This window comes from Heptranchias perlo, chromosome 24 (genome assembly GCF_035084215.1).
Source record: "Heptranchias perlo isolate sHepPer1 chromosome 24, sHepPer1.hap1, whole genome shotgun sequence".
Lineage (NCBI taxonomy): Eukaryota > Metazoa > Chordata > Chondrichthyes > Hexanchiformes > Hexanchidae > Heptranchias > Heptranchias perlo.
In genome coordinates, this window is record NC_090348.1 from 31,657,827 (window position 1) to 31,682,609 (window position 24,783).

At 41.4% G+C, this 24,783-nt stretch overlaps 1 protein-coding gene across 1 annotated transcript in view; it reads right to left on the reverse strand.

Moving 5' to 3' along the window:
* pcloa (piccolo presynaptic cytomatrix protein a) overlaps nt 1-24,783 on the reverse strand; it is a 428,697-nt gene that overhangs the window by 128,467 nt on the left and 275,447 nt on the right. The window contains exons 9-10 of the mRNA XM_068005288.1: nt 22,505-22,641; nt 20,073-20,154 (exon numbers count right to left, since the gene is read on the reverse strand). Of these exons, the coding sequence (XP_067861389.1) occupies nt 20,073-20,154; nt 22,505-22,641 (219 nt within the window). The remainder of the gene's footprint in view (nt 1-20,072; nt 20,155-22,504; nt 22,642-24,783) is intronic.

Here is a 24,783-nt window from a genome sequence, read left to right on the forward strand (position 1 = left end):
CGAAACTCTGACGCTTGGCTGCCATCAGTTGGGTGGTGGGGGGTGGTGGTAATGCGATGCCTAGATCCTTCCCTGCAGGTTCCATATGGACCTGCTCTCAGGCCCCTGTGTAAGGGGGCTAATAGAAAAATTAACTTAAGCACCTTTTGAATGATCCATGCAATGGAATTGTTGAATCAAGATTTAAAAGCACCGCTCAAGGAGTTCCCTGATTTTGGTCAGCACCTCAGTGTCGTGCCTCTCTGCCCTATCGGTTGTCACAGTGATTGATATCATTACCCAGCATCAAAGAGGATATCCAGGATCCCCCAGGAGCCATCCACCCAGTCTGCCATCTCTTGTGGAACAGATCTTGAATGTTGGACTGGTGCAGGGTGAAAGAATCATGTCAACATCCAGGACACCTGGCATTAATGTGTAGAGCACTGAGGCTGACATTACAAACTATCTGCACATTGACTGAAGAATATCCTTTTCTATTTTTTTCTGGCTGTTGCGCTTGATGGAGTCTGAATGAACATGTGAGCAACTCATAATGTCCTACATCCTTGGAAAACCGTCAATATCAAAGAAACTTTGCTGTCTGGATCTCGCTGCGGCGGCTTGGTGACTAAGTATATGCCTTAGCAGTGCTTCGGTGGCATTCTTGACTCGTCAGTGCACTGGAGAACATTTTACTCCTATCAAATCCCCCGTGGCAACTTTCAAGGACTTTGAAGCATAGAAATTCAGGGCTGCTATCGCTTTAGAAGGAACAGGTTGTGCTCATGTTGGGATTGTCCCTCCAGCTGGGGCCCCACAAGATGGCACCACCACCCGTCTCCTTGGCAGTCAGTGGCATTGCATGGTAGTGCTCTGCAGTCATATCCAGGTTATTGGTCCTGAGGTGGTAGGCCATTCTCACAGATGACTGATGAAAGGGCAGGGAGGACCCTATGGAGTCACTCCTCAGCCTTCTTTACCTATGGATTCAATACAAACATTGGCAATGCTGCTTATTATGTAAACTGCACAATATTTGCTGTACTCCTGCTATTTTAACTTTAGTTTCCAGTAAGGGTGAACAATGACTGGAGTATTTACATAGAATTTTATAGCACAGGAACAGGCCATTCAGCCCAACAGATCTGTGCCGGTGTTTATGCTCCACACGAGCCTCCTACTTCATCTCAGCTTATCAACATATCCTTCAATTCCTTTCTCCCTCATCTACTTATCTAGCTTCACCTTAAATGCATCTATGCTAATCACCTCAACCACTCCATGTGGTAGCTTGTTCCACATTCTCACCATTCTCGAGTAAAGGAGTAAGTGGAATCAGTGAAAGATAGTATTGATAGAACCAATAATGCTGCAAGCAGGTCGTGATTGGCCTTAACAGGCTTGATACCAGCAACAAAAAAAAATTACACTAAATATTTTAGCCTAATTCGGACTGACGGATGAAATCTAGCTTCCGTCTGCAGGGGCAACTGTCGTTGCTCCCTCAATGTTTGATGTTTTCTGTCGGGTTTAGTGACACACATTCTGAGTGAAATCTCACAGTGCATTCTATTCAGAACGTCTATTGTAAATTCACTGTGACTATGACCTTTCTGATGCCATTACTATTAATAAACATGCTGCTCAGCACCGACGGCTTTCTGTGCAGCACAATGTCTTGTCAACAGTCTTTTCTTTCTTCAGGCAAGAAGTTCTTGACAACAGAGGAACTCCATAATTTCAATCAATTTGTAAAATACTTGCAACTAATACCAATCAGTGTAAGGGGGATGGGCTTTGAGGGAAGATTAGAGAAGCTGAAGCTGTACCTATCTAAAAGGGCAGTGGTTATGGGGAAGGTATATAAAATATTAAATAGAACAGATAGAGATACATTTAAATGAGTGAAAAGTACATTTAAAATAGATATTAGGGAGAATTTCTTGAACTGCAAGAGGCTGATTAAGTGAGTTGCTGATGTAGTGAATTTTTGCTGAGAGAAGGTAAGGAAGGGAGCTTGCTACTGATACAAAATAGTCCTGAATCTGGAAAATGGGCAGGTAAGTAAGAAGTATTTCCAATTAATTAAGTCCGCAGTAGCACAGAAGTTAAGAGGAATATTAAAGGTAATGGGGAGTGAGCAGGATAGTGGGATTAGGTAGGCAGCGCCTGTGGAGAAAATCACTGCCATAGACTTGATTGGCTAAATTGCCTGTTTTGTGCAGTAACATTTTTGATTAACTGGTCATATATCTCGATGTTATTTGTGGGATTTTTGCTGTACATTAAATGGTTACCATATAACAGCCATTGCACTTCAAAATAATTCACTGTATCTGGGAGATGTGACAATGCGCGATATGAACACAATTGTTTAGAAATTCTGGAAGCTCTACTCTGTTGCCGGAAGTCCGATGGAGTGGGATTTTTGCCTGCTTATTTGCTCTTGTCTTGATCCCATCCCAAATCCCAGGAATTAGATCATTTGAATAATAGAGGCAGGTGCCCATCCCACAGAGCCAGTGGTATATTGGAGAGACATCTTGTCGCTCAGTCGGGGTCACAGGCCATCTTGCCTAAGTTGTACAGGCCAGATGTATGAAATTTAAGTGCTCTTTTGGTAATTTGATGTTGTCCAAGTAAGAATTGATGTTTCTTCAATGGCCCTGGAATCAGTGCTGGGGCCGTTGCTGTTTGGCCATGACTTTGGCCATTAATGACTCTTGCAGACATACATGCCACTAACCATATGATAGGCAAAATGGGCAGGATTTCTGGGAGAACTAGGATCCCCCTAGTCTAGCCTCCAAAAAAGTCAGCACAATGAAAGGGATGCAGGCAGAGTAAGCATTCGTCCCCTCCTCCATCGGGATTTATGACTGAGCCCAGGAAGGGACAGAAGCAAATAATGTCCCAAATTCTCCCTTCCTGGCCAGAGTATGCTAATATTGTGCTGAAAATGTTGAGGCTTTCCATTATATATATTTATATTGCTTAAAAATTAGCACAAAGGTATTAACAAAAGGGCATTTTAAAACATCCATCTGATTTTCACATACAAGTCAAATTTACATGCCAGTTCACTCTAAATGAGTGATCTAAATGGTGCTGTTGAGAGTGTATAATAAAAGGTTACCAGATCCAAGGTAAGTCCTGAATACTAAGTGCCAATTTCAATCATGATAAATCACGGCTCTACAGATTTCAAATCAGTTTACCTGTTATAATAACGCACTTGTGAACATTAATGTCCACATTCTCCAAGTAAATATTAGTCACTAGACTGTGTTAAAACTAAAATTTGTAACAGGTGTCAGCAATCGTTACACCAATTACTGTGCAATGCCCATATGCATTCACATTTACCACTACCCACTGCCTGCATTCATTATGAGCCCTATTGATAGTCATAATAATTTGATACTGACAGTCTTGTAATAAACCCAATGTGATTTGCATAGGCTATATTACATTTGATAAGATTAAAGGTCTTAATCAGCATTTTAGCACTAAATGGTTTCCTGGATGTAGTAAATAGAATATGTATAACAAGATTTGAAGTACACAGAAAATAACTTTTGCAGATGTATTTAATAGAAAAAGGAGAAGTGACTGCAGGCAACAAAGGCTCCAGCCTAGACTGATCTGTCACCGAGTACCCTGCAGGGAAAGGCAGCATCATGATGAGCAAGACTCCTTGCCAAAGCTCCTCACACGAGGACCTGAATTAAGCAGTTGATGATGAGTCAGCCTAGCATGCAGCACTGAACATCAAGGTGGCTGGCACAATGTGTGCTGTTCTAAGTAGGTCATTCCACCAATTTGAAAGCAGAAAGCTGTTGTATAGCTGATGAGGAAACTAAGACTTGGGATGACAGCTTTTGGAAGGCACTCCCTGGAGGTTGGTAAGAGAACACGCAATCATACATTCAGGGCTTGGTGCTTACCATGATTGGACTGCAAAGAGGAAAGCAGTTGCTGCTGTAAGTCCGTCCCTGTAACCAATGGAACCACTGTTCAAGGAGACATAGGGGTCAATTTTAGGATGGCTGAGCAGGTGCGTTCGTGGCGGGGGGTTCCTAAATTTCGGAGCGGGTCTGGAGCCTGGCTCCAACCTGCCCACTTCCGGGTTCCCCACTGATGCGAATCGGTGCGCGCACAGTCGCCACATGCGGGACTCGCACCCGTAATTAAAGCCGGCGGGATGACAGTTTAGATAGTTAGGGAGGTACTTGAGGTCGTTGACAGACCTCATTGGGAAGAAATTTTAGCAGGGATGTGATTTTGGACTCTCCTCAGTGTGTTTCCCATGTTGTGGGAAACACTCCCTGTTGTTGCAGACGTGTTTCAGTCAGCAGCCATTGGGAGATGCAGAGGATTCCTTGACAGTTGGGGGGAATACCTCATTCATTGCAGCAGGGCACTCTGTCAACCCAGACAAAGTTTTGCCTGCCACACCGTTGTCTCCACACTCCAAATTATTACATCATACCCTAAACTCTGCTGTCCAAACACATTTACCTACTTTGCGGACCCCCTCACACTCACACCATCAGGATGGCGGGGGGGTGGGGGGGGGGTCCATTGCTGCATTCATCACTCCACTGGAGGACGAGCAACATTACCAGCCTCGCCAGGCATGCCGTCCACCTCCGCCACATGGAGCTACACAACACAGTGCTGCGCAACAGGCACCTGCACAAAGTAGTCGTGCAACTACACATACACCCACTGTAGGGTGACCCAATGGGTGGCATCAAGGGTGTTCATGGAGAACCTCATGAAAGGGCCTTATTGCACAAGCCAATCAAGAATGGCCAAGACGTGGCAGTAGTGGTGACAACATAATGTAATGTGTAAAGAATCTTACAACACCAGGTTATAGTCCAACAATTTTATTTGAAAATCACAAGTTTTCGGTTGCGAAAGCTTGTGATTTTCAAATAAAATTGTTGGACTATAACCTGGTGTTGTAAGATTCTTTACATTTGTCAACCCCAGTCCATCACCGGCATCTCCACATAATGTAATGTGAGTTGATCAGAAATCAAATATAAGTAAAAGCCATGAGAAACCCTCAAACACCCTTGTGCATCCCTTTCATGCTCACGACACATTTGCCTTACACGTCCTACTACACATACGTGATGCATGCCCTGTGGCTGCAGCACAGGTAGTGGCAGGTTGAGTGAGGTTGACCGTGAAAGAGATGCATGAGAGGGTGAGTATGAGATAGAGCCATGAGATTGAATGAGGATTGGGTTGAGTGTTAGTGGTGGGATGAGTACTGGGGAGGTGACGAAGTGCTGGTAAGTTGAGGATGTGGGTTCAGTGGGTGTGAGGAGTGATGTGATAGAGTAGTGTTGGCAGTGCAGAAGGAGATGTGGGGGGGTTGGTGATGTGGCAGACGGAGTGTAGGGGAATGAGTAAGGATACTCACTTCGGCTGACCTGGTTAGGTCATTGAAGAGCCTCCTGCACTGTATGCAGGTGCGTGATATGTTGGTGGTGCTGGTGACCTCCGCTGCCACCTCGAGCCAGGCCTTCTTAGTGGCAGAGGCAGGCCACTTCCTCCTGTCCGCCGGGGAGAAGATCTCCCTCCTCCTCACCCCATCTGTAAGACCTGGAGTGAGGCATCATTAAACCTGGGTGCAGCCTTCCCCCTGGGCTGCTCAATGCTGTAATTTTGCCTATTTTCTGCAGCATCTGTCAGTGGAGGACTGCCCCTTTAAATAGGGCTCCTCCAGCTGACAGCCTATGATGCGGGTGCGCAGTCCGCCTGCTACGCAGCTTTCCAGTGCAAAGCCCGGAAACCAAGGTAAGTGGCTTCAATTTACTTACGATCGCGTGCTAAACCCACCAATTTTACTGGGTGCGTTACCCACGCGCCCAGTCGACCCCCCGCTGCCAAACCACCTCCTCCTAATATCGGGCCCATAGTGTCCATCCTGTGATCAGGAGGATGGTGGCAAAACACTCACATATCTAATGGAGAGTTTTATTTCCATTTAGAAATATGACTATCACATAGAAGAAGATGTTTGGGACAAAACCAAGTCAATCCATTTGGCTGATTATAAAGCAGTGTTGTCCAATTATAGAGCATGTTTGTCATAGTTGTGGACAAGTCTGTGGCATGTACTGCCACAATTTCCAGAGGCAGGTGAGGCAAGGATGGGAAAGAGAAGATTTCCCTCCCTGAAACTGCTATAAAGCAGCTTGCAGGATTCTTTCTTAGTTTCACAGCTGAGAAGGAGACGAGGAGAAGATTGAAAGGAAAAAAATGGTGTTATAAAGATTATTACAGGTACATAAAGATTGGCTACTACCTCTATGTTCCTAGTAACAAATTTCCAATCTCAAGATGTGTAAATTTCAAAACTGCACATTTACACAATTTTGTTAGCTGGTCAAAAATAATGCAAAGCAAACTTTCTTTTAATCTTCTTTTTCTGAGCAGAATACAGCTCTTTATTGTGGCTGATTTGATTTCTGGTTGACTTTGGATAATCTAGAATGGACATAAATCCATGGAATAAAAGGTCCTGAATGAATTTGATTATTCCAACCCTGAATGATTTAGGATTGCCAGTGGGGACAATATGTATAGCAATCTGAAGTTTGGACTGAAGAGCAGGGCAATAGGAACCTTATATCAGCAGTTGTCAATCTCACTGTGGTTATAAGGTGTATGACTTTATGACTTAAAAGTGAGAACTGTCACATTTATTTCTCTCTTTTTGTCTCATTTGTGCAAGCAGTTATCCTAAGTGGATCAGATCAATGACGACAAGAGAGCAAAACAGGTCCTATTTCTCGGCACTCTCATTCCTCAATTTATGGATGAAATCTTTTATCTTTTGCCTCTCATAAGCATAAAACTGTGTGGAAAAAAAATCAATGCTGAATCCAAAAATTAAAGACATTAAAGAACACGATAGCATGTATGAAACATTAAAACTTAGCCAGTCATCTAGAGGCTTTAATGCAATAAGCAGATGCTTTGCCATCAGCTCATTATTGCGATTTCGTGTTGTATGTTTTCCTCCTTATTATTAACAGTCCTTCACATACAGGAGCACAGTTCACCACTATTGACAATTCTTTCTCGTTACCATAGAAATCTACAAACAGGAACATTGTTGTGCAGCATTCAGTCACTTCAATGAAGCAATTATCAGTAATGTTATAAGCAGGCTACTCCTGGTAAATTCAATTTTGCTTTTGCTCTAAAAATTTAATTATTCAGTCATTTGAATTAAGCAACATAAATAACACAGCGAACTGGGACTTTAGTGCTTAAAAAACTGAATTGGATTTGTATGGATCTCCGATACATATCCTGCTTATCAGGTGTTTGTATACTACCGAAAACCAACACTGAATAGTGGGTCTGCTGTACCTGGAAAATCCTGTAGTTTTGGCAAGAGAGCGTGTTATTAATCTTTTGTTTCTAACAATAAAGCTGCTGTTGCTCCCATACGTAAGGATAATAACACATCACAATTCATTAAAGATCTCTTCAGTCTATTTGTTTCCTATTATTACGAGGTTAACAAGATCACGTACTATATATAGTAGCTAATCTTTCCAGAAAGAATTTATCTCTGTAATTTCAGTAAAGCTTATGCACGATGAGCCATCTTCATGAATGTTTTTTAAAGATTGTCGCTTAATGCTGCAAAAGTATGGTAAGTTTACGAATTCTCTGAATGGTATGATACATTAACCAGTGTTTCTGATCAATTTCTTTTACCAGCTTAGAGTGAAGATTCAATCTAACTCATGAAGGGAAGGAATATATAAGGTCTGTGTCATTAGAGTTCTCAGTTAAAATGAAGCTGATCCTGTGGGAAGGGAAGAAACAACATAACGAACTACTCTGGTTACACACTTAAATATGAAAACATCCAATTCAATGCCATGGGTATGCATAAGAAGAGATAGATATGGTCTGTGAGAATAGGAAACTTATTTTAATGGGAGACTTCAATCAACCAATATAAATTGGGAATAACCACATTGTTTAGAATCAGAGTCAGTAAATATAAAGCATGTCTGCTTAATGGTCCAATGCATCAAGGAAACCAAGAGAAGCATCGTGACCTACTCTTCATTAATGAGGTGAAGGTGGAGGGGGCTTACAGGGGTTTAAGGAGGTGGCTGGTCATGGAAAAGGGTGCCTTCATTTGACTTTGCTGTCTAGGGTGTCCCTGAAGTATTAGCAGTTTTGGCTAAGGAGAGTGAAGCACAGTAATGCTTGAACAAATCTGCCAATTGATGACTAGGGCAGTTGTGCACTAGATACGTTCGAGTTGGTGTCCATCAACTTGAGGAAGCGAAGATGGGGGCTATATCAACGCAGTAGAGCAGCACTTATCTGAACCAGTCCATAATGAACATTGCAATTTGTTTGTACCAGTGACTGACTCTACTTACAATAAATGTAACTGCTTGTCAGTTTACTGTTAAGGCAGGTATGTACTTTAATTTAAATATGTATGACGAAACTATCACAACTCTGAAATATTCAATAGTGAAAATAAACATAAAATTATTAGCACTGCTTTGGAACAGCATTCAACAAGGAAGCATTTGTTTCAAACTTTTGAACCAATGCCCTGTGCAATAGAAATTGCTCCCTTCACCATTAGGAAGAGCTCTTTTTAAAGCAACATTTCTCACAAGGTTACTGATCTGTGCGGACAGCTATTAGATTAATGGCATTCCACTGTAGATAAAAAGGGGGAAAATAGAAACAGGGGAGAGATGGTCATTGCTGCATGCATGAATGGGTTCTTAAGTATTCTCAGATGTCATGGATTTGCAAATTTCAGCATTTACATTACTAGACTCACTTGATGTGGCAGAATCCAATTGCTGGGCTTAACTTTGGTTGGTTTACAATCTCCTACTAAACATATTCTAGAACATACAAAATTGACAGGCAGGTGAAAACCAGCTGGTCAATCAAGCCTGCCCCACATAATGATGGCCGGACCAACATAACCAAACATTTCTTCCCTCCCCCTCCCCCCGACTCATCCCTGCAGCCATATAATCCCATGAGAGAGGAAAAAAATCAGAGGAAAAACTCAGGGCCAATAAGGGAAAAAATACTCTGGAAAATTCCTCTCCAACCCCCCTCAAGCGATATTCTATTGAGAAATATTCAATTTTCTAGCAACATCCTCTCTTTCTTCATGAAAATGCCATTTCCTTTTTACTCCCAAGATCAATGCTGTGTCTGTATTCTTCCATCTGCTGGGAGGGAGGTTGCATGGATCAATGAATAGTCCTGATTGGGAGGCACAAGGTAAGATCTCTCCAAAACTTATCTCATTATGTAACTTCTACAGAACTGGTGGTGCAGTGTGTTAGAAAGCGATCATTTCACCTCTTTTTGATTCCAATTCAGCAGAGTCAGGATAAAAAGCCCGAGGGGCTTTCATAAGACAAAGTTGAGTAATTTTAATACAGTCTGTGGTGGATATAACATCACAGTTTAAAAAAAAAATAATTTTCTCATTAAGTCCTCTAAACTGCTCATTATAAGGCTGAAATCCACATGAGATCACAAGGATGAGAATTAATGGTAAATGGAAAGTTGAAAATTGTACACGTGTGGGGAGATTGAGCTTCTCTTCTAGTATTGGGCATTGAGGTCAATTTTGAAGGTCTTGTAGGAGCAGTTCTGCATTCTAAATGGCCTTTGTCCCACATACTTGATCTGGAAGTGGTTCAAAAAATAGAAAGTCTCATGAAAAGCTGCGGAGTGATATAAATCAGGAAGGTCCCAGGTTCAGCCCTTAGTCTGTGCTGAGTTAGCTGATTTCAACTTGAGCAGTGGTGGGATGTTACAACTGATCTCAGTTGGGAAAGAATTAGCCTGAATTCCCACTCCTGATTATAATGCAAGAGGTGCTGTTGGAGGCGTGAATGTGTGGACATCGGGTGAAGACAGGGCTGGGCTTGGCTGTGAAAAGCGCCATGGATAAAAACCCAGCTGGTGACTCGCATTTGATTTTCGTGCATGAACAATGACTGCTTGGCTGAGATGCTAGATGGCTGTTGTTGCCTGTACCCAGCATATGTAACTGCCTTCGGGCTGGGGGCTGAAGAGAAAACTATTATTTAGCACTGCATTATCTCTCAATAGATGAGCACATATGCATATTTTAGTACTCAGCATATGAGTGCATATATATATTTTAGCACTGTTATTGCATAGGGTATGAACACATTTCATTATCTTAGCACTGTGTTACCTCTCAGCATATGAGCACATATATTTTAGGGCTGTGTTATGCCTCTATGTATTTGTGCACATTCTTACGTTTTGTAAAATAAATGTCATTTCTTCCTTAATATTTGGGGCTAATTCAGATATTTAGAAATAATTATTATTTTAAGTAACCTCACAATTTTGTGAAGACCTGGAGAAATCCTAACACTGTTGTGTGACTCTCGAAATTCTACAACATCAATTTGGTATGTGTGTGTATAATACACAAAAAAACCCCAAAGAAACTGGCAAACTGAATAACCTAAGGAACAAAGAGTCAGACGAGGCAAAGCCTGCAAATGTAGCTTTTAGCCTTTAAATTATTCTTTCAAGTCCATGTTGATTACATTTATCTACTGGAACCATAAAGAAAAGCCTTAAGCAGATTCAGCAAATGTAGGCAGCAGTTCGTAATGAAGAATTCTTAAAAATTTATCTAACAGCTGAGTCTGACGTCACAGAAAGATCAATGATTTGAGCACAAGGTCGTTTTCAGAACTAATTTTTAGATTCCAGGTTATTTATACATAGATCCCATAGCTGTCAACAATCAAGAAGCAAACTGGGGCACAAGCAGATGGTAAGATTAAAAAGTCGATTATTTCCATGCTGTGCACGCAGAATGAAATTCTCTCATCAGTGTCAGATTGCTGTCAGTTTGGTTCAGCTAACAGCACTCTCGCTTTCAAATCAGTAGGTCATAGTTTCAAACTGCATTCCAGGACTTGGAACACATAACATAGGCTAACATGTAAGTGCAGTACTGAGGGAGTGCTGCATTGTCAGAGATGCTGGGGGGAGAAATCCAACTCGCTCTGGTTTCCCGCGCAAAACAGGTAGCACAATTTGAACGTTTGCTCGAAGACCTGGCTTGAGGCCTAATCGAAATTGGGTCTCCAGCCTCATTTGCATTGCACAGTCAAACTGCGGACGCAAATCGGGCGTCTCGTTGCAGCTCGCCTGTTGGGGCCTGACCAATTCTGAGTCGAGCCGGCCTGCAGTTAAGCCCTGGTGGGGGGAGGGTGCGGGGGGTGTAGGCAAAGCAGAGAGGAGACAAGCCTGGCCTGACAGTGGCCCGCAGTATTTTTTGTGGAACCAGGAGGAGCGCATTGACATTTATTGTGCAACAACAACTTGCATTTATACAGCGCCTTTAATGTAGTAAAACATCCCAAGGCACTTCACAGGAGGGTTAGCAAACAAAATTTGAAAGCGAGCCACAAAGGAGATATTAGGACAGATGCTCAAAAGCTTGGTCAGAGGTAGGTTTTATGGAGCTTCTTAAAGGAGGAGAGAGAGGTGGAGAGGTTAAGGGAGGGAATTCCAGACCTTAAGGCCTAGGTAACTGAAGGCACAGCTGCCAATGATGGAGCAATTAAAATTGGGGATGTGCAAGAGGCCAGAATTGGAGGAGCGCAGAGATCTCAGAGGGTTGTAGGGCTGGAGGAGATTACAGAGATAGGGAGGGGTGAGGCAATGGAGGGATTTGAAAACAAGGGTGTGAATTTTAAAATTGAGGCATTGCTGAACTGGGAGCCAATATAGGTCAGTGAGCACAGAGGTGATGGGCGAACGGGACTTGGTTCGAGATGGGTTACGGGCAGCAGAGTTTTGGATGAGCTCAAGTATATGGAGGGTGGAAGATGGGAGGCCAGCTAGGAGACCATTGGAATAGTCAAGTCTAGAGGCAACAAAGGCATGGATGAGGATTTCAGCAGCAGATGAGCTGTGGCGGGGCGGAGACGGACGATGTTACGGAGGTGAAAGTAGGCGGTTTGGTGATGGAGCAGATATGGGGTTGGAAACTCATCTCAGGATCAAATAGGACACTGAGGTAGCTAACGGTCTGATTCAGTCGCAGACAATGGCCATGGAGAAGGATGGAGTCAGTGGCTACGGAACAGAGTTTGTGGTGGGACCGAAGACAATGGCTTCCGTCTTCCCAATATCTATTTGAAGGAAATTTCTGCTCATCCAGTACTGGATGTCGGACAAGCAACATGACAAATCAAAGACAGTAGAGGGGTTGAGAGAGGTGGTGGTAAGGTAGAGCTGGATGTCATCAGTGTACGTGTGGAACCTGATGTGTTTTCAGATGATGTCGTTGAGGGACAGCATGTAGATGAGAAATAGGAGGGGGCATGGATAGATCCTTGGGGGACTCCAGAAGTAAAGTGCGGGAGTGGGAAGAGAAGCCATTGCAGGCGATTCTCTGGCTACGACTGGATAGATAAGAATTGAACCAGGCGAGGGCAGTCCCACTCATCAATATTGAAATAGCAATCTGTAGTACACCCTAATGGATACTAATGATACCACACTTCAGAATGGCTAACTCTAGGTGAAGCAGTAACCAAATCACTGTTGATATACGTAGATGGATTGGATAATGATGGGACAAATGAAATACTATCTTCAACCCAGGGAACACCAAACCAATAACTCTGTCAAACAAAGACAGACTCTGAAGGCTACTTTATTCTATAAGGTTATAAATCTGCTCAGTTACAAACACTCAGTTCCTTATGATAGCATATTGTAGTCCAATTTGGCAGCCTACAGAGAAATCCATCACTTGTTCTGGGGCACAAAGTCTAAAAGTCATACACAGACCCATATATATGACCAGGATAGCCTGTTTCATGCCAGACTATCCCACTGCCACCCTAACACTGAAGAACTGTGGTTGGGCTGTCAGATATCTAAAAGGGCAGGAATGTAATAGTACCATAAGCCTTGCTACAGCTCTGAGCAAATTCGGTGCCTATATCACAAATACAAGAACTGCTGCTCTGCACTTCAACATTCAGAATCAATTTCCAAAGATTCTGTACAGAGTTCAACCGTCACTTCTCCTGTCAGTGGAATTCTTTGAGATGATGACATCTGAAACTTGGTTCCTGCACACAGTTTACACCCGGAGTTAACTATCACTTCATGATCCAGGGTTACTAGAGCATGTATTGGCTAATAGGAAAAATGTGTCTGTCAGTAGGCTAGTGCAGGTATTTCTCTGCTCCCAGGCACCACAAGAATAAACATCTATCCTCGTCGGTTATCTCTAGCTGTACCCTGCTGCTGTGCAGAAGGAGAAGATTTTTTAGTAACAGGAAACAAGCCATTTAGCCAAACAGACTCGTCCCTATAATGCAATAGCTAGCTTTATGGATATTAGAAATTGTCCATTACCAATTGGAAAATCTACGTTCGAAAATCATTCCCCTCCCCCACCTTGTGGCCAGGTGATTTAATAGAGGATAGAGTGGTGATTCTGTGGTAATAATTTGCTTCCTGACTGAATTCAGGCTTTGTATATCAGTTTGATCTGCCTTATACAAAAAGTTAGCTGCTTCAAATCTACAAGATCTCCACTTTGTCTCTCATTTCTGTTTGTGGTAATTACCAAGATAGATCTCTGGGTCGCTGACCCTTTCCATTTGTAGATTACCTTAATGTTTATGCTGCACTCATCAGGCAGGTTACTTTCTCATTATTGTCAACTATCTAGTGACCTTATCGTCAATGAATAGTGACCTCTGTTCTGTCATCCTTTCATCGTCACTAACATGATGCGATAAAGTTAGACGACCTTCTCTGCCTCCTTTGCTTGATTGGCAAAAAATGAAGAGGTCTATCGTCCTATTTTTTTATTATGAACATTTCCACTACCAAGTGAATGGCTACAGGCTCTTTAATGCAGCTGATACCATTTTGAACTTGATGGCTTCACAGTTGTTTCTTTGATTCACCTGGAAAGTGTGGATTTAGAACAGTTATCAGGAAGAACTTCCTTTCTAAAAGTGTAATAAATGTTGGTAATAAAAAGTTACATAAAGATTGTGGGGAATGCAAGGGTCACTGTTATGTGCATGGAATTGTTCTTAGATTCAGTTGGAGGTGCATCACTGGGTAATACAGATGGTGTACTGTAGTGTGCTGCACTTCCTAATTTTTTATTCACAAAATTGTGATAATGGAGCACTTGATGCAGCTTTTCTTCACTTTATAGAGGTTTTAAGGCATTTAAAACTGAGAAGAAATGATGCAATTACTCTTATCCACTTCTAAATAAATCCGTACCGGAGTCTATTACTTCAGAACTGCTTATATAAGGCAACAAATTGTCAAATCTCATGTCTTCAGTAATGCTATCTACTAAATAGCCAGTGCAATTATCATTCCAATTTTGTCCTGAAATTGTATTATTATTTATTGGTATACAACTACTAAGTAATTATTGCTATAAAAATGTGACACAGTTGACAAATTTGCATTATTTCTTTACAATCCTTTGTATCTATGGCCATTAATTGCAATTGTTCTTGCAAAGTCTTATGAAACCTGAATAAACCTGAACAAAATTGCGGAAACCACTTAAGTGTCCTAACTATACCATATCACTGCTGTTACGTAACTGTCTATATTAAATTAATAATACAAAATGGGTACATTTTATTCATCATAACCAGAGCACAACTTACTGATTTATTTATTTGATTCAAACGCAAAGCAGGAGTCATCCTAGTGATAATAAATACGTTACTTTTTAAATAAAAGTTAATTTTGCTCCCTTGCTTTCATCTTACCTCTGTCCTTTTCCCACTTTGCACTACACTGATGGAACAGTAGTCATCGATTCCTTTGCAAATTTTGAAGACTAAGATGCAATCAACAAGAGACTACTTTCCATGGGTGAAATGAACAAACCTCTCAGTATTATCATATTTTAGGATGCTTTATTGAGCAACACAATTGAAAGCTGTCACCATTGGTATTGGTTAGTTGATTTGACTGTCCACCCAATATCTGGGTTGTTCGATGGATCATGGACCGAAGTCCAGTCGTCAAGTACACTTGGATTTCATAGGAGTAGCCCAGTAGTAGTATAATACTTTCTGCCACTGGGGTGCTTTCCTTTTGTAATATGATACCGTATCATATAAAATCATATATCATATTACAACCTGCTTTGCTGTCAGAATTTTTACTGTGAACAAGGAAAGAGTTTTCAAGCAACAATTTGGAAATAATAAGTATTTTGTAGCACAAAAATGCATTTAGAATGAGAAATTCCTTCAGGACAGACGCTTGATGTGTGGTCAGCAAAACCCAATCAATATATTCCATTTTATTTGCAATATACTGATGGATTTAAAATCCATCAAGATAACTAATGTACATGGCTATCTGTGGCATTGTTCCGGTAAGCTAATTGTTGTCTTTTGTACATAAATTCAATGACACTGCCTAGTGTCCTAATTGCTTTATAAAATTCCTATTTCTAAATACGTTCTTCTATTGTAGACTGCTTGCCTTCCAGCAGTCTCTTCCAACAAGGATTGGAGGATATTTTGGATGACAATTTAAGGAAGTTGACTGATGTTGGCTTTTGACTTCTTAGTGACAGTCCATCTGTTGGACTGAAAAAACTCTAATAATGGTTGAGGCAGTGTGCCCTGCTGGCTCCTCTAGCAGTTCAAACCAAATGATAGGTTGAGTCATTATGGCACCTTTTATTACCTCTGCTGACATACTCCTTAACCCTGGTGATTTTAGTGTGCAATTCCTCTATTTGTGACAGGATTTTAGAAGTATGTATTCCATAAAATCATATAATTTTACAGCACAGAAGGAAGCCATTCAACCCACTGCAGCTGTGCTGGCTTTTCAAAAGGAGCTATCTACTTAGTCCCATTCCCCTGTCCTTTAATCTTTTTCAAATATTAATCCACTTCACTTTTAAAAACTATTATGAATTCTCGTTCTATCACTATTTCTGGTAGGACATCGCATGTTGTAACAATCCTCCATGTAAATAAAAAATCGAAACCATCCTTTTGTTCTTTTGGAGATCATTTTAAATTTATGACCTCTACTCGTCAACCAGCGGAAATCGTTCTCCCAATTTAGTTGAAGTTGAATTTAATCCCCCATATCAGAATTTTTGACGAGCTGAAGTTTATGGAGGGTGGGAGGCTAGCCTGGAAAGCATTGGAATAGTTGAGTTTGGTGGTGATAAAGGCATGGATGAGGGTTTTGGTAATAGATGGGCTGAAGCAGGGACAGAGACGGGCAATGTTAAGAAGGTGGGAGCAGGCGGTCTTTGTGATGGGAGGATACGGGATTGGAAGCTCAGCTCAGGATCAAACAGTATGCCAAGTGTGCAAATAGTCGGCTTCAACCTGACAGTGCCATTCTATTTGACAGTGGCCGAGGAGGGGGCTGGAATCGGGGAAGAGGGTACATAGTTTGTGATGGAACTTCGATATTCCCCATGTTTAATTGGAGGAAATTGCAGCTTATCTAGGACTGGATGTCAAACAATTAGGCTAACAACACAGAGGCAGTGGAGGGTTTGAGAGCAGTGGTAGAGAGGTAGAGATGGGTGTCGTCAGCGTACATGTGGAACCTGACATCATGGGCATGATTTTGACCCTGAGCCGGGAAGGGGGTTGGGGGGGGGTCAAATTGTGGATGGGAAGCCTGGAAGTACAAGTTTCCTGGAAGTCCTTACGATTTTGAAGTCAGGGCGTCTTTTTTTTTGTTGGTTTGTCGTTGCTGGGGGGGCGGTGTCGGGGGTCATTGCAGGGGTCCGCGATTGTTGGGGGGGGGAGGTCAGGGATCGTTGGGGGGGGGGGGGTGGACGTTGTGGGGGGGGGGCTGTTGCAGTTAGGCTTGTTGGGCCTGGGGGAAGTACTCCTGTTCCTCTGGGCCCACAAGCTGTGCCAGAAAGGCATTTACCTGCAGTTTCGGGCCTTCTCGCCTCCTTTCATTTGGCTTGAAGGAGAAGACCCGGGAATCCCAGCCCCCAGGGGTTGAAATTGCAAATTCTGCAAAAATGGAGGCCCGTAGTCTCCTTGAACGGTTTTAGTCACCAACCCGCATCCTGGGAGCGGGTTGGTTGCCCGCCCCTCGTCCCACTCCGGTGAAAACCGGAAATGGGCAGGTTGGAGGCGAGTCTGAAATGGTTGCGGTTTTGAATGCACCCCGCTCCCAATTCACCCATTTTTCAATGTTAAAATCATACCCCACCTCTTCGAATGATGTTACTGAGAGGCAGCATGCAGATGAGAAATAGGAGCGGGTCAAGGAGGCTCCAGAAGTAACGGTTCAGGAGTGGGATGAGAAGCTACTGCTGGAGATGCTCTGGTTACGATCGGAAGGTAATAGTGGAACCAAGTGAGGGCAATTAACTGGACAACGGAGGAGAGGCATTGGAGGAGGTTGGTGTGGTCAACTGCCAAAGGTTGCAAAGAGGTTGAGAAGAATGAGGAGGGATAGTGCACCATAGTTATAGTCCCATAGGAAGTCATTTGTAACTTTGATTAGGGCAGTTTCAGTGCTGTGGCAAAGGTGGAAACCTGATTGGAAAGATTCAAACATAGAGTTGCAGAAAGATGGGCGTGGGTTTGGGGGGGCGACGGCACGTTCAAGAAATTTGGAGAGGAGAGGGAGGTTGGAAATGGGGGCGGTAGTTTCCAAGTTTTTGGTCACCCCTCCTAATATTTTCTTCTAGATGTCAGTCGTGGTTCAGTGGGTAGCACTCTTGCCTTTGAGTCAGAAGGTTGTGGGTTCAAGTCTCACTCCAGACACTTGAGCACAAAAATCTAGGCTGCGCTGAGGGCGTGTCATGTCTGCCCTCTCAGGTGGACGTAAAAGATCCCATGGCATTATTTCAAAGAAGAGCAGGGGAGATATCCCTGGTGTCCTGGCCAATATTTATCCCTCAACCAACACCACTAAAAACAGATTATCTAGTCATTATCACATTGCTGTTTATGGGACCTTGCTGTGCACAGGTTGGTTGCCGCGTTTCCTACATTACAACAGTGACTACACTTCAAAAGTACTTAATTGGCTGTAAAGCTCTTTGGGATGTCCTGAGGTCATGAAAGGCGCTATATAAATGCAAGTCCTTTCTTTGTCTTGACGTCCAATTTTGGCTGAATACACCTCTGTGAAGCGTCTTGGTATGTTTTTCTACATTAAAGGTGCTATGTAAATGCAAGTTATTGTAATTATGAATTGGGCTGCTCTCATCTAAGCATGCCAGTGACCTGACGAATACATACATATACTGCTCTCTGGCTGATGTTACAGAGATCCCCTGTGGCTGCCTGAAATGACACTGTGCTGTAGAAGTTGAGGATGGTGGTCACCTTCATAGCCACTGAGAGAGCAGTGCAGCAGATCTGTGGGGCTTCAGGACTTCCTGTAGTAGGTTATAGAGATGCCCCATTGACTCGTTGGTGAAGCACACTCTTCTACTGCAGAGCTTCTTAGAGAATTCCTCATTTAACCTGTGCTGCCTGTATATTCTATGGTGGGCTAACTCTCCTTAGCTCCACCCTGTGCTGCTTCTCCTTCTCTTCCATGATAATGGTATACAGTGGCTTCCCATAGGGAAGGACACACCTGCTCCTGAGATGTCCGGCTGTAGGTTGGAGGGGTACAAAAATCTTTCAGCGGGCTGACCCTGTGAGACGCAGTGAGAAGCATGTGCAGGTATTTGTAGATAAATCCCAAAAATGGGTTCAAAAGCATTTCCTAGCTGCAGAAATTAGTGTTTAAACACTCCAGACACTGCAAGCTCACAAACTCCTCACTTCCGCCTTGATCTGGTGATCCTGCTCCAGCCTCCTAAATCTCAGACTGTTACCCCAAATGCATTAGTAGTGCAAACCCAGGAAAATCGCAGCTGCTGTGCCACTGGCTCACACTGTGACATGTGCAAATGAGGCCAGTTGAGACTCAACAGGTGGACCGCAGGAATGGTGAGAAAGTGCATGGGAACTCAGAGGAAGCGTTTTAAAGGTGCACAACAGGTGGAAATGACTTCCACTTGATTCTCCTCACTCAGAAAATGTCCTACATTGTTTATGATGTGGAGATGCCGGTGATGGACTGGGGTTGACAATTGTAAACAATTTTACAACACCAAGTTATAGTCCAGCAATTTTATTTTAAATTCACAAGCTTTCGGAGGCTTCCTCCTTCGTCAGGTGAACGATGTGAAAATGAAATCCTCGAAATGAAAATGATTTCATTTTGAGGATTTCATTTTCACATCGTTCACCTGACGAAGGAGGAAGCCTCCGAAAGCTTGTGAATTTAAAATAAAATTGCTGGACTATAACTTGGTGTTGTAAAATTGTCTACATTGTTTATACACAGCTAATGCGCTGAAAATGGTGATGGAACTCACCCCATAAAGTCTTGTGACCTTAGAGTACTCCATACGGAAGCCCGACTGAGAACTGCTTACATAACTGATGGAGGTGACTCAAGTGAAAGTGAGACCTTGCGACCCACTACATCAACGCATAGTAAGTAGAAATTTGTAAATCGGTACTTTATAAGTTGCAGTATAGCTGTCAGAACAGCTCATTTGTAATATCATCAGTGAAACTTGACCAAGATTCACTCAAACTTCACAATATTTTGGTCCTAATCTATGAGGTATTAATTAGAAGAGCTTTTCCCAATAAAGTTACACATGGAAAACTGACGTTGGAAGAAAAATATTCAAATATTAAGAACATTATAGCTTTATACAGGTCGCAGGGTTGTACTTAGGGTTTTAAAGGCTGAAAAGAAAAAGCTATTAACAGAACAATAATATTGATACATTCATGATATTGCAGTCACATATCTTAACATTATTGATATGTGTGCCTCATATGAAAATGCAATAGACAACTAGCATTAAATTAAAGCATAGCAAGTATAGCAGGAAGGGAATCTAAATTAAATTAGAACAAAGCATACTCGGGGTGGGGAGGGGGCTGGAGACAAAGTTATTCTACCTGATACCGTGTGGTCCTTTGGATCCCTTTGAACTCTGACTCGAGAGTGGGGGAAATTGTACTGAACAGGCTTCCCACCAACCTAGAGAATAAGAAACAAGAGTTCTATGCTTTAAGGTATTCTCCTTTTGGAAAACGCTTTGCACACAAGAAACAGAAACAACACTCGTAAAAATGAAGCATGTAGTCCTTTATTCATGAAGGAGCGGTGGCCAATTAAATTAAGAATCAATAAACTACAAACCATGTACAATTCTCCAGGGAAGGTTACTTTAGCACTCTATTGATTTCCATCGTAAAGCCAGTTAAATATTACTCTAGTCAAATACTTTTTAAGTGTTATGCTAGAATGTCTAATGGTAATCATAGCCCAGCAAGAGAAGATGAGAAAATGTAGAAAAAAATAATGGATACACTTTCCACCACTTTTAAATAAATTATTATTGAATGTTTCTTTGGAAACTAACATTGTTCTGATTAACTTCAATATTAAATTTGAATTATCATTCTCTGTCAGGGATTTTGAATTGTTAATATGCTCAGTATCTGTGTCTTACAATGAAATGCTAAGTAATTTGATTTTTAATTTATCTTTCTCAACTGACTTTCTCACTATGCCCCCCCACCACCCCCATGCCACACAGCTTCCAAAAGGTGGCCGTGGGATCCATGTTTCTCTTGCATACTGACTAGTAGGGATAAAATGAGGTCCACTAGAGAATATTTTGCAGTGATGCTCCCCCACCTACCCCAGCCTTTACTGACAGCTCCCCACAGCAATATGATTTAAAAAAATACTTGGGATGTGGGCATCGCTGGCAAGGCTGGCATTTATTACCAGTTGCTCTGAAAGATGACGGTACAAGTGAGTGGCTTGCTAGGCCACTTCAGAGGGCAGTTAAGAGTCAACCACATTGGTGTGGGGCTCGAGTCGCATATATGCCAGACCGGGTAAGGACGGCAGGTTTCCTTCCCTAAAGGACATTAGTGAACCGGTTGGGTTTTCAACAATCCGACAGCTTCATGGTCACTTTTACTGATACCAGCTTTATATTTTCAGATTTTTAAAAAAAAACTGAATTCAAATTTGCAAACATGGTAGGATTTGAACTCTTGTCCTCTGGATTATTAGCCCAGGCCTCTGGATTACTAGTTCAGTAACACAACCACTACACTACACCCGTCTATTCCAATGATCTCCTGTCTGACCTCTCATCTTCCACCCTCCATAAACATGAGCTCATCCAATACTCTGCTGCCCGCATCCAAACTCACACCAAGTCTCATTCACCCATCACTCCTGTGCTCGCTGACTCATATTGGCTCCCAGTCCGGGAACACCTCGATTTAAAAATTCTTTCTTGTTTTGAAATCCCTCCATGGCCTGGCCCCTCCATATCTCTGTAACCTCCTCCAACCCTACAAGATCTCTATGCTCCTCCAGTTCTTGCCTCTTACACATCCCCGATTTTAATTGCTCCACCATTGGCGGCCGTGCCTTCAGCTGCCTAGGCCCTAAGCTCTGGAATTCCCTCCCTAAACCTCTCCACCTCTCACTCCTCCTTTAAGACGCTCCTTAAAACCTACCTCTTCACCTGTCCTAATATCTCCTTATGTGGCTTGGTGTCAAATTCTGTTTGAAAATGCTCCTGTGAAGCAGCTAGGGATGTTTTACTACGTTAAAGGCGCTACATAAATGAAAGTTGTTCTTGTCATTGACTGAAAGATTGGGAACTCAGCTGAATAGAGGATTCCACCACTCCATGGCAACAAGTAATTCATATTTGTAAAATCTATTTATTTTGTTTAGTTTTGCAAAGTCATCTTTAGTTTGTCCCACTGGAATGAATGAAAACTGGCAGAGTATTGTTTGTAGAGTACTGTGCTTATACTATTAATTATATTTCATTCTTCAAAGATTCAGTGAGCATTCTATAAACGCCTTCGTTTCAAACTCATTTTAGAACGTTCAGTTAACGTGTAAAAAATGGACACCAAGTACTCAGCACTGAGTCACAATGATAACAAATTATCATGTGGTCAGCTCCGTGATATACAAGCCTAAAAATGTCTTTCTTTATCACATTCAAACATTTAATGTGTCTGTGTGACATCCCTCTGTCTATTATTTTAACAGAGGTGCTGATCTATTTATTTTAAATGGACAGAGGAATATCATATGGACATGTTAAGCACTTTATGCTAATATTGCTAATTTCTAGGCTAAAATATTGGTTTAAAATATTTTCTAAATACAAAAGTCTACTGTCCATTAGGATCTGGTTTTCAAAATTGAAGAAAAGCAGATCAATACTACATTGTACATTTTATAATTAACAAAGATTTTAAAAAAAAATTAATACTTTTAATTCATATTTAATCATGAATAAGATGGGTCAATGTAAAAGTAAAACTAATAAATGGTTTCTTACTTCTGTAGATTGATGTTGAGATTGTCTCGAGTGGGCTAATTTCTCTGGAAGTTTGCGATTTATGCCAGGTACATCCTCAAGGCGAGATTCACGTGGCTTGTCAAACCAATCTGTTTCTTCCCGACGCAGATGATATGCTTTGAAAATCAAGGAAATGTCAGTTCTCCAGGCCAGGCAATAGGAGTTTAGGAGTGGCAGCTAGCTACCAGGAAAGGAGGGCATTTGTGCTATTTGGTTACTGCAGCATGCAAGTCTATGCATTTTTCAATATGTTCATGCAAGATTACAACCTATGACACAGGGCAATGGCAATTCACAAGAAGTGCAACTGAAGAGCAGAAAGGCAATTTGTAAACATATCACAGATTTATTAACTAGAGACTAAAGGTGTGCAAACCATCTGATGTTGAAATCATTAGATAGTTTTCTGAACGTTAATAGGGTACTAGTTTTTGTACAGGAATACTGTGAATACCCCATTATTACTACTTGTCAAATTTTTTTGTGAAGATTTTTTTTCCCAAGAATGAACTATATAGTTATTTGTAAAATATATATTCAAAATTAAATATAAAAGAACCTTCATAACCCAGGGTTATAGCCAGATTAGTTGGTCAAAAATATCTTCACTGAGTCAATTATTTTTCATAGTTGTGATGGGAAATTGGAAACTAGTCAGGACAACACCAATTCTGCCATAGATTCTGGGAAACATGCAATGCTTAGATTCAAAACCAAGGGTCAAGAAACTGGACAATATAAGAATATAATATTTGGAATGAAAAAAAGGCTAGTCAGCCCACTCCTTCTAATGTTCTATATCAATTTGCACTGTCATGGATTTTGCCTAAATGATCACGGGCTAGATTTTCCACCCATTGACGATGAATGTGTGAGGAATCTACCCGTAATCTTTTGAGGGCAGATCTCTAAAACCAGCTCTATGCCTAGAAACTGGACAACGTACCAATACAATTTGGTTTGGGATTTGCATTTGTCTAATCTGAAGCAGTAATATCCTCAGTTAGAACATGAAGCATGTTTCATATCTTAAATGTTTCATATCTTAATTGTTAAGATGAATAGCTGAAACTGAAAGCCTAGCAACAATAGTGCACATAGATTGGTCTTTAGTTTCCTTTGGTATTTTCAATACACAAATCTTCCCAAGAACCAATTACCATGCCTTGCATATATACTATATAATGTCACTCAGTGCTCCTTCATTAGCTAGCAAACTCAATTTAACAAAGCTGAAAGTCCAACCAAATCATTCAACTCACAATTGATTTCAATGAACCTAGTTTGGTTGGGTTCAGTTAATTGATTCAGTGCTGTGCACACCCCTGTTTGATATAAAGCAAGAGAAGGAAAAAGAAAGAAAAAAAGCAGTATCAGAATAGTTAGGTTTCTCAGATAATCTTTTTTTATTTATATGCGATGTAGGGCACCAAGAATTGTAACTGCGGTGACCCTTTGCTTGTTAAAATAATCAGCAGCAGCATCTCCAAACTAAAATCTGCAAAGTCATTATCTGTACTTATTTCTTCAGTTAGTATTTGGCCAAAGGGGGGGGAGAAAAATGCATACAGTTGTAATAAATTCTGAATGTCGTAAAGCAGCAATGGAAGTCTTTGTTCAATAAGCATTAATAAAATTAATGAGAAATCTGTATAACCCTTTTGGAAACTAAATAAAATAATTTTAAAATTGAGAAATAAACTTTGTGCGTCTGTACTCTACTATATCACTTTGCACTTAACAGAATATTTGGAGTGGAGTTCTATAATGATTAAACATATGCAGCGATTGTAATATTGGCAGAGTACACACTCACTGATGCAGTCACTAACCTAAAGTTGCATACAGCTATGGCACAGAGAGCATTACTTGTCTGAGAAGTCACATACATTTGTGTATTCTATTTGTTTTACTTATTAGGCTCTGCGCACAGACATTTCCAGAGTGGGATTGGCAGCTTTCTTGTGCAGCCAACTCCAAAATATAAAAGTAAATAAATTAGAAATAAATTGACAGAATCTCCTCTTTGTTGGCCTAGTTAAGCTATAATTCAAAATGATCAAAACACACCTCTTCCAACATTTTCCAATTTTTTGTCATTTGTTTAAATTAAAAGAAATGTTGTAGAAAGTCTTCAAGACAGCTTCCCCATTTTTATCAAATTATCATATACGATTAAAAGAAACCATGGCATCCTACAGTACAGTCTGACATTTCAATACAAATGCTGCCGATTTCTCTATGGCTACACAGTACTT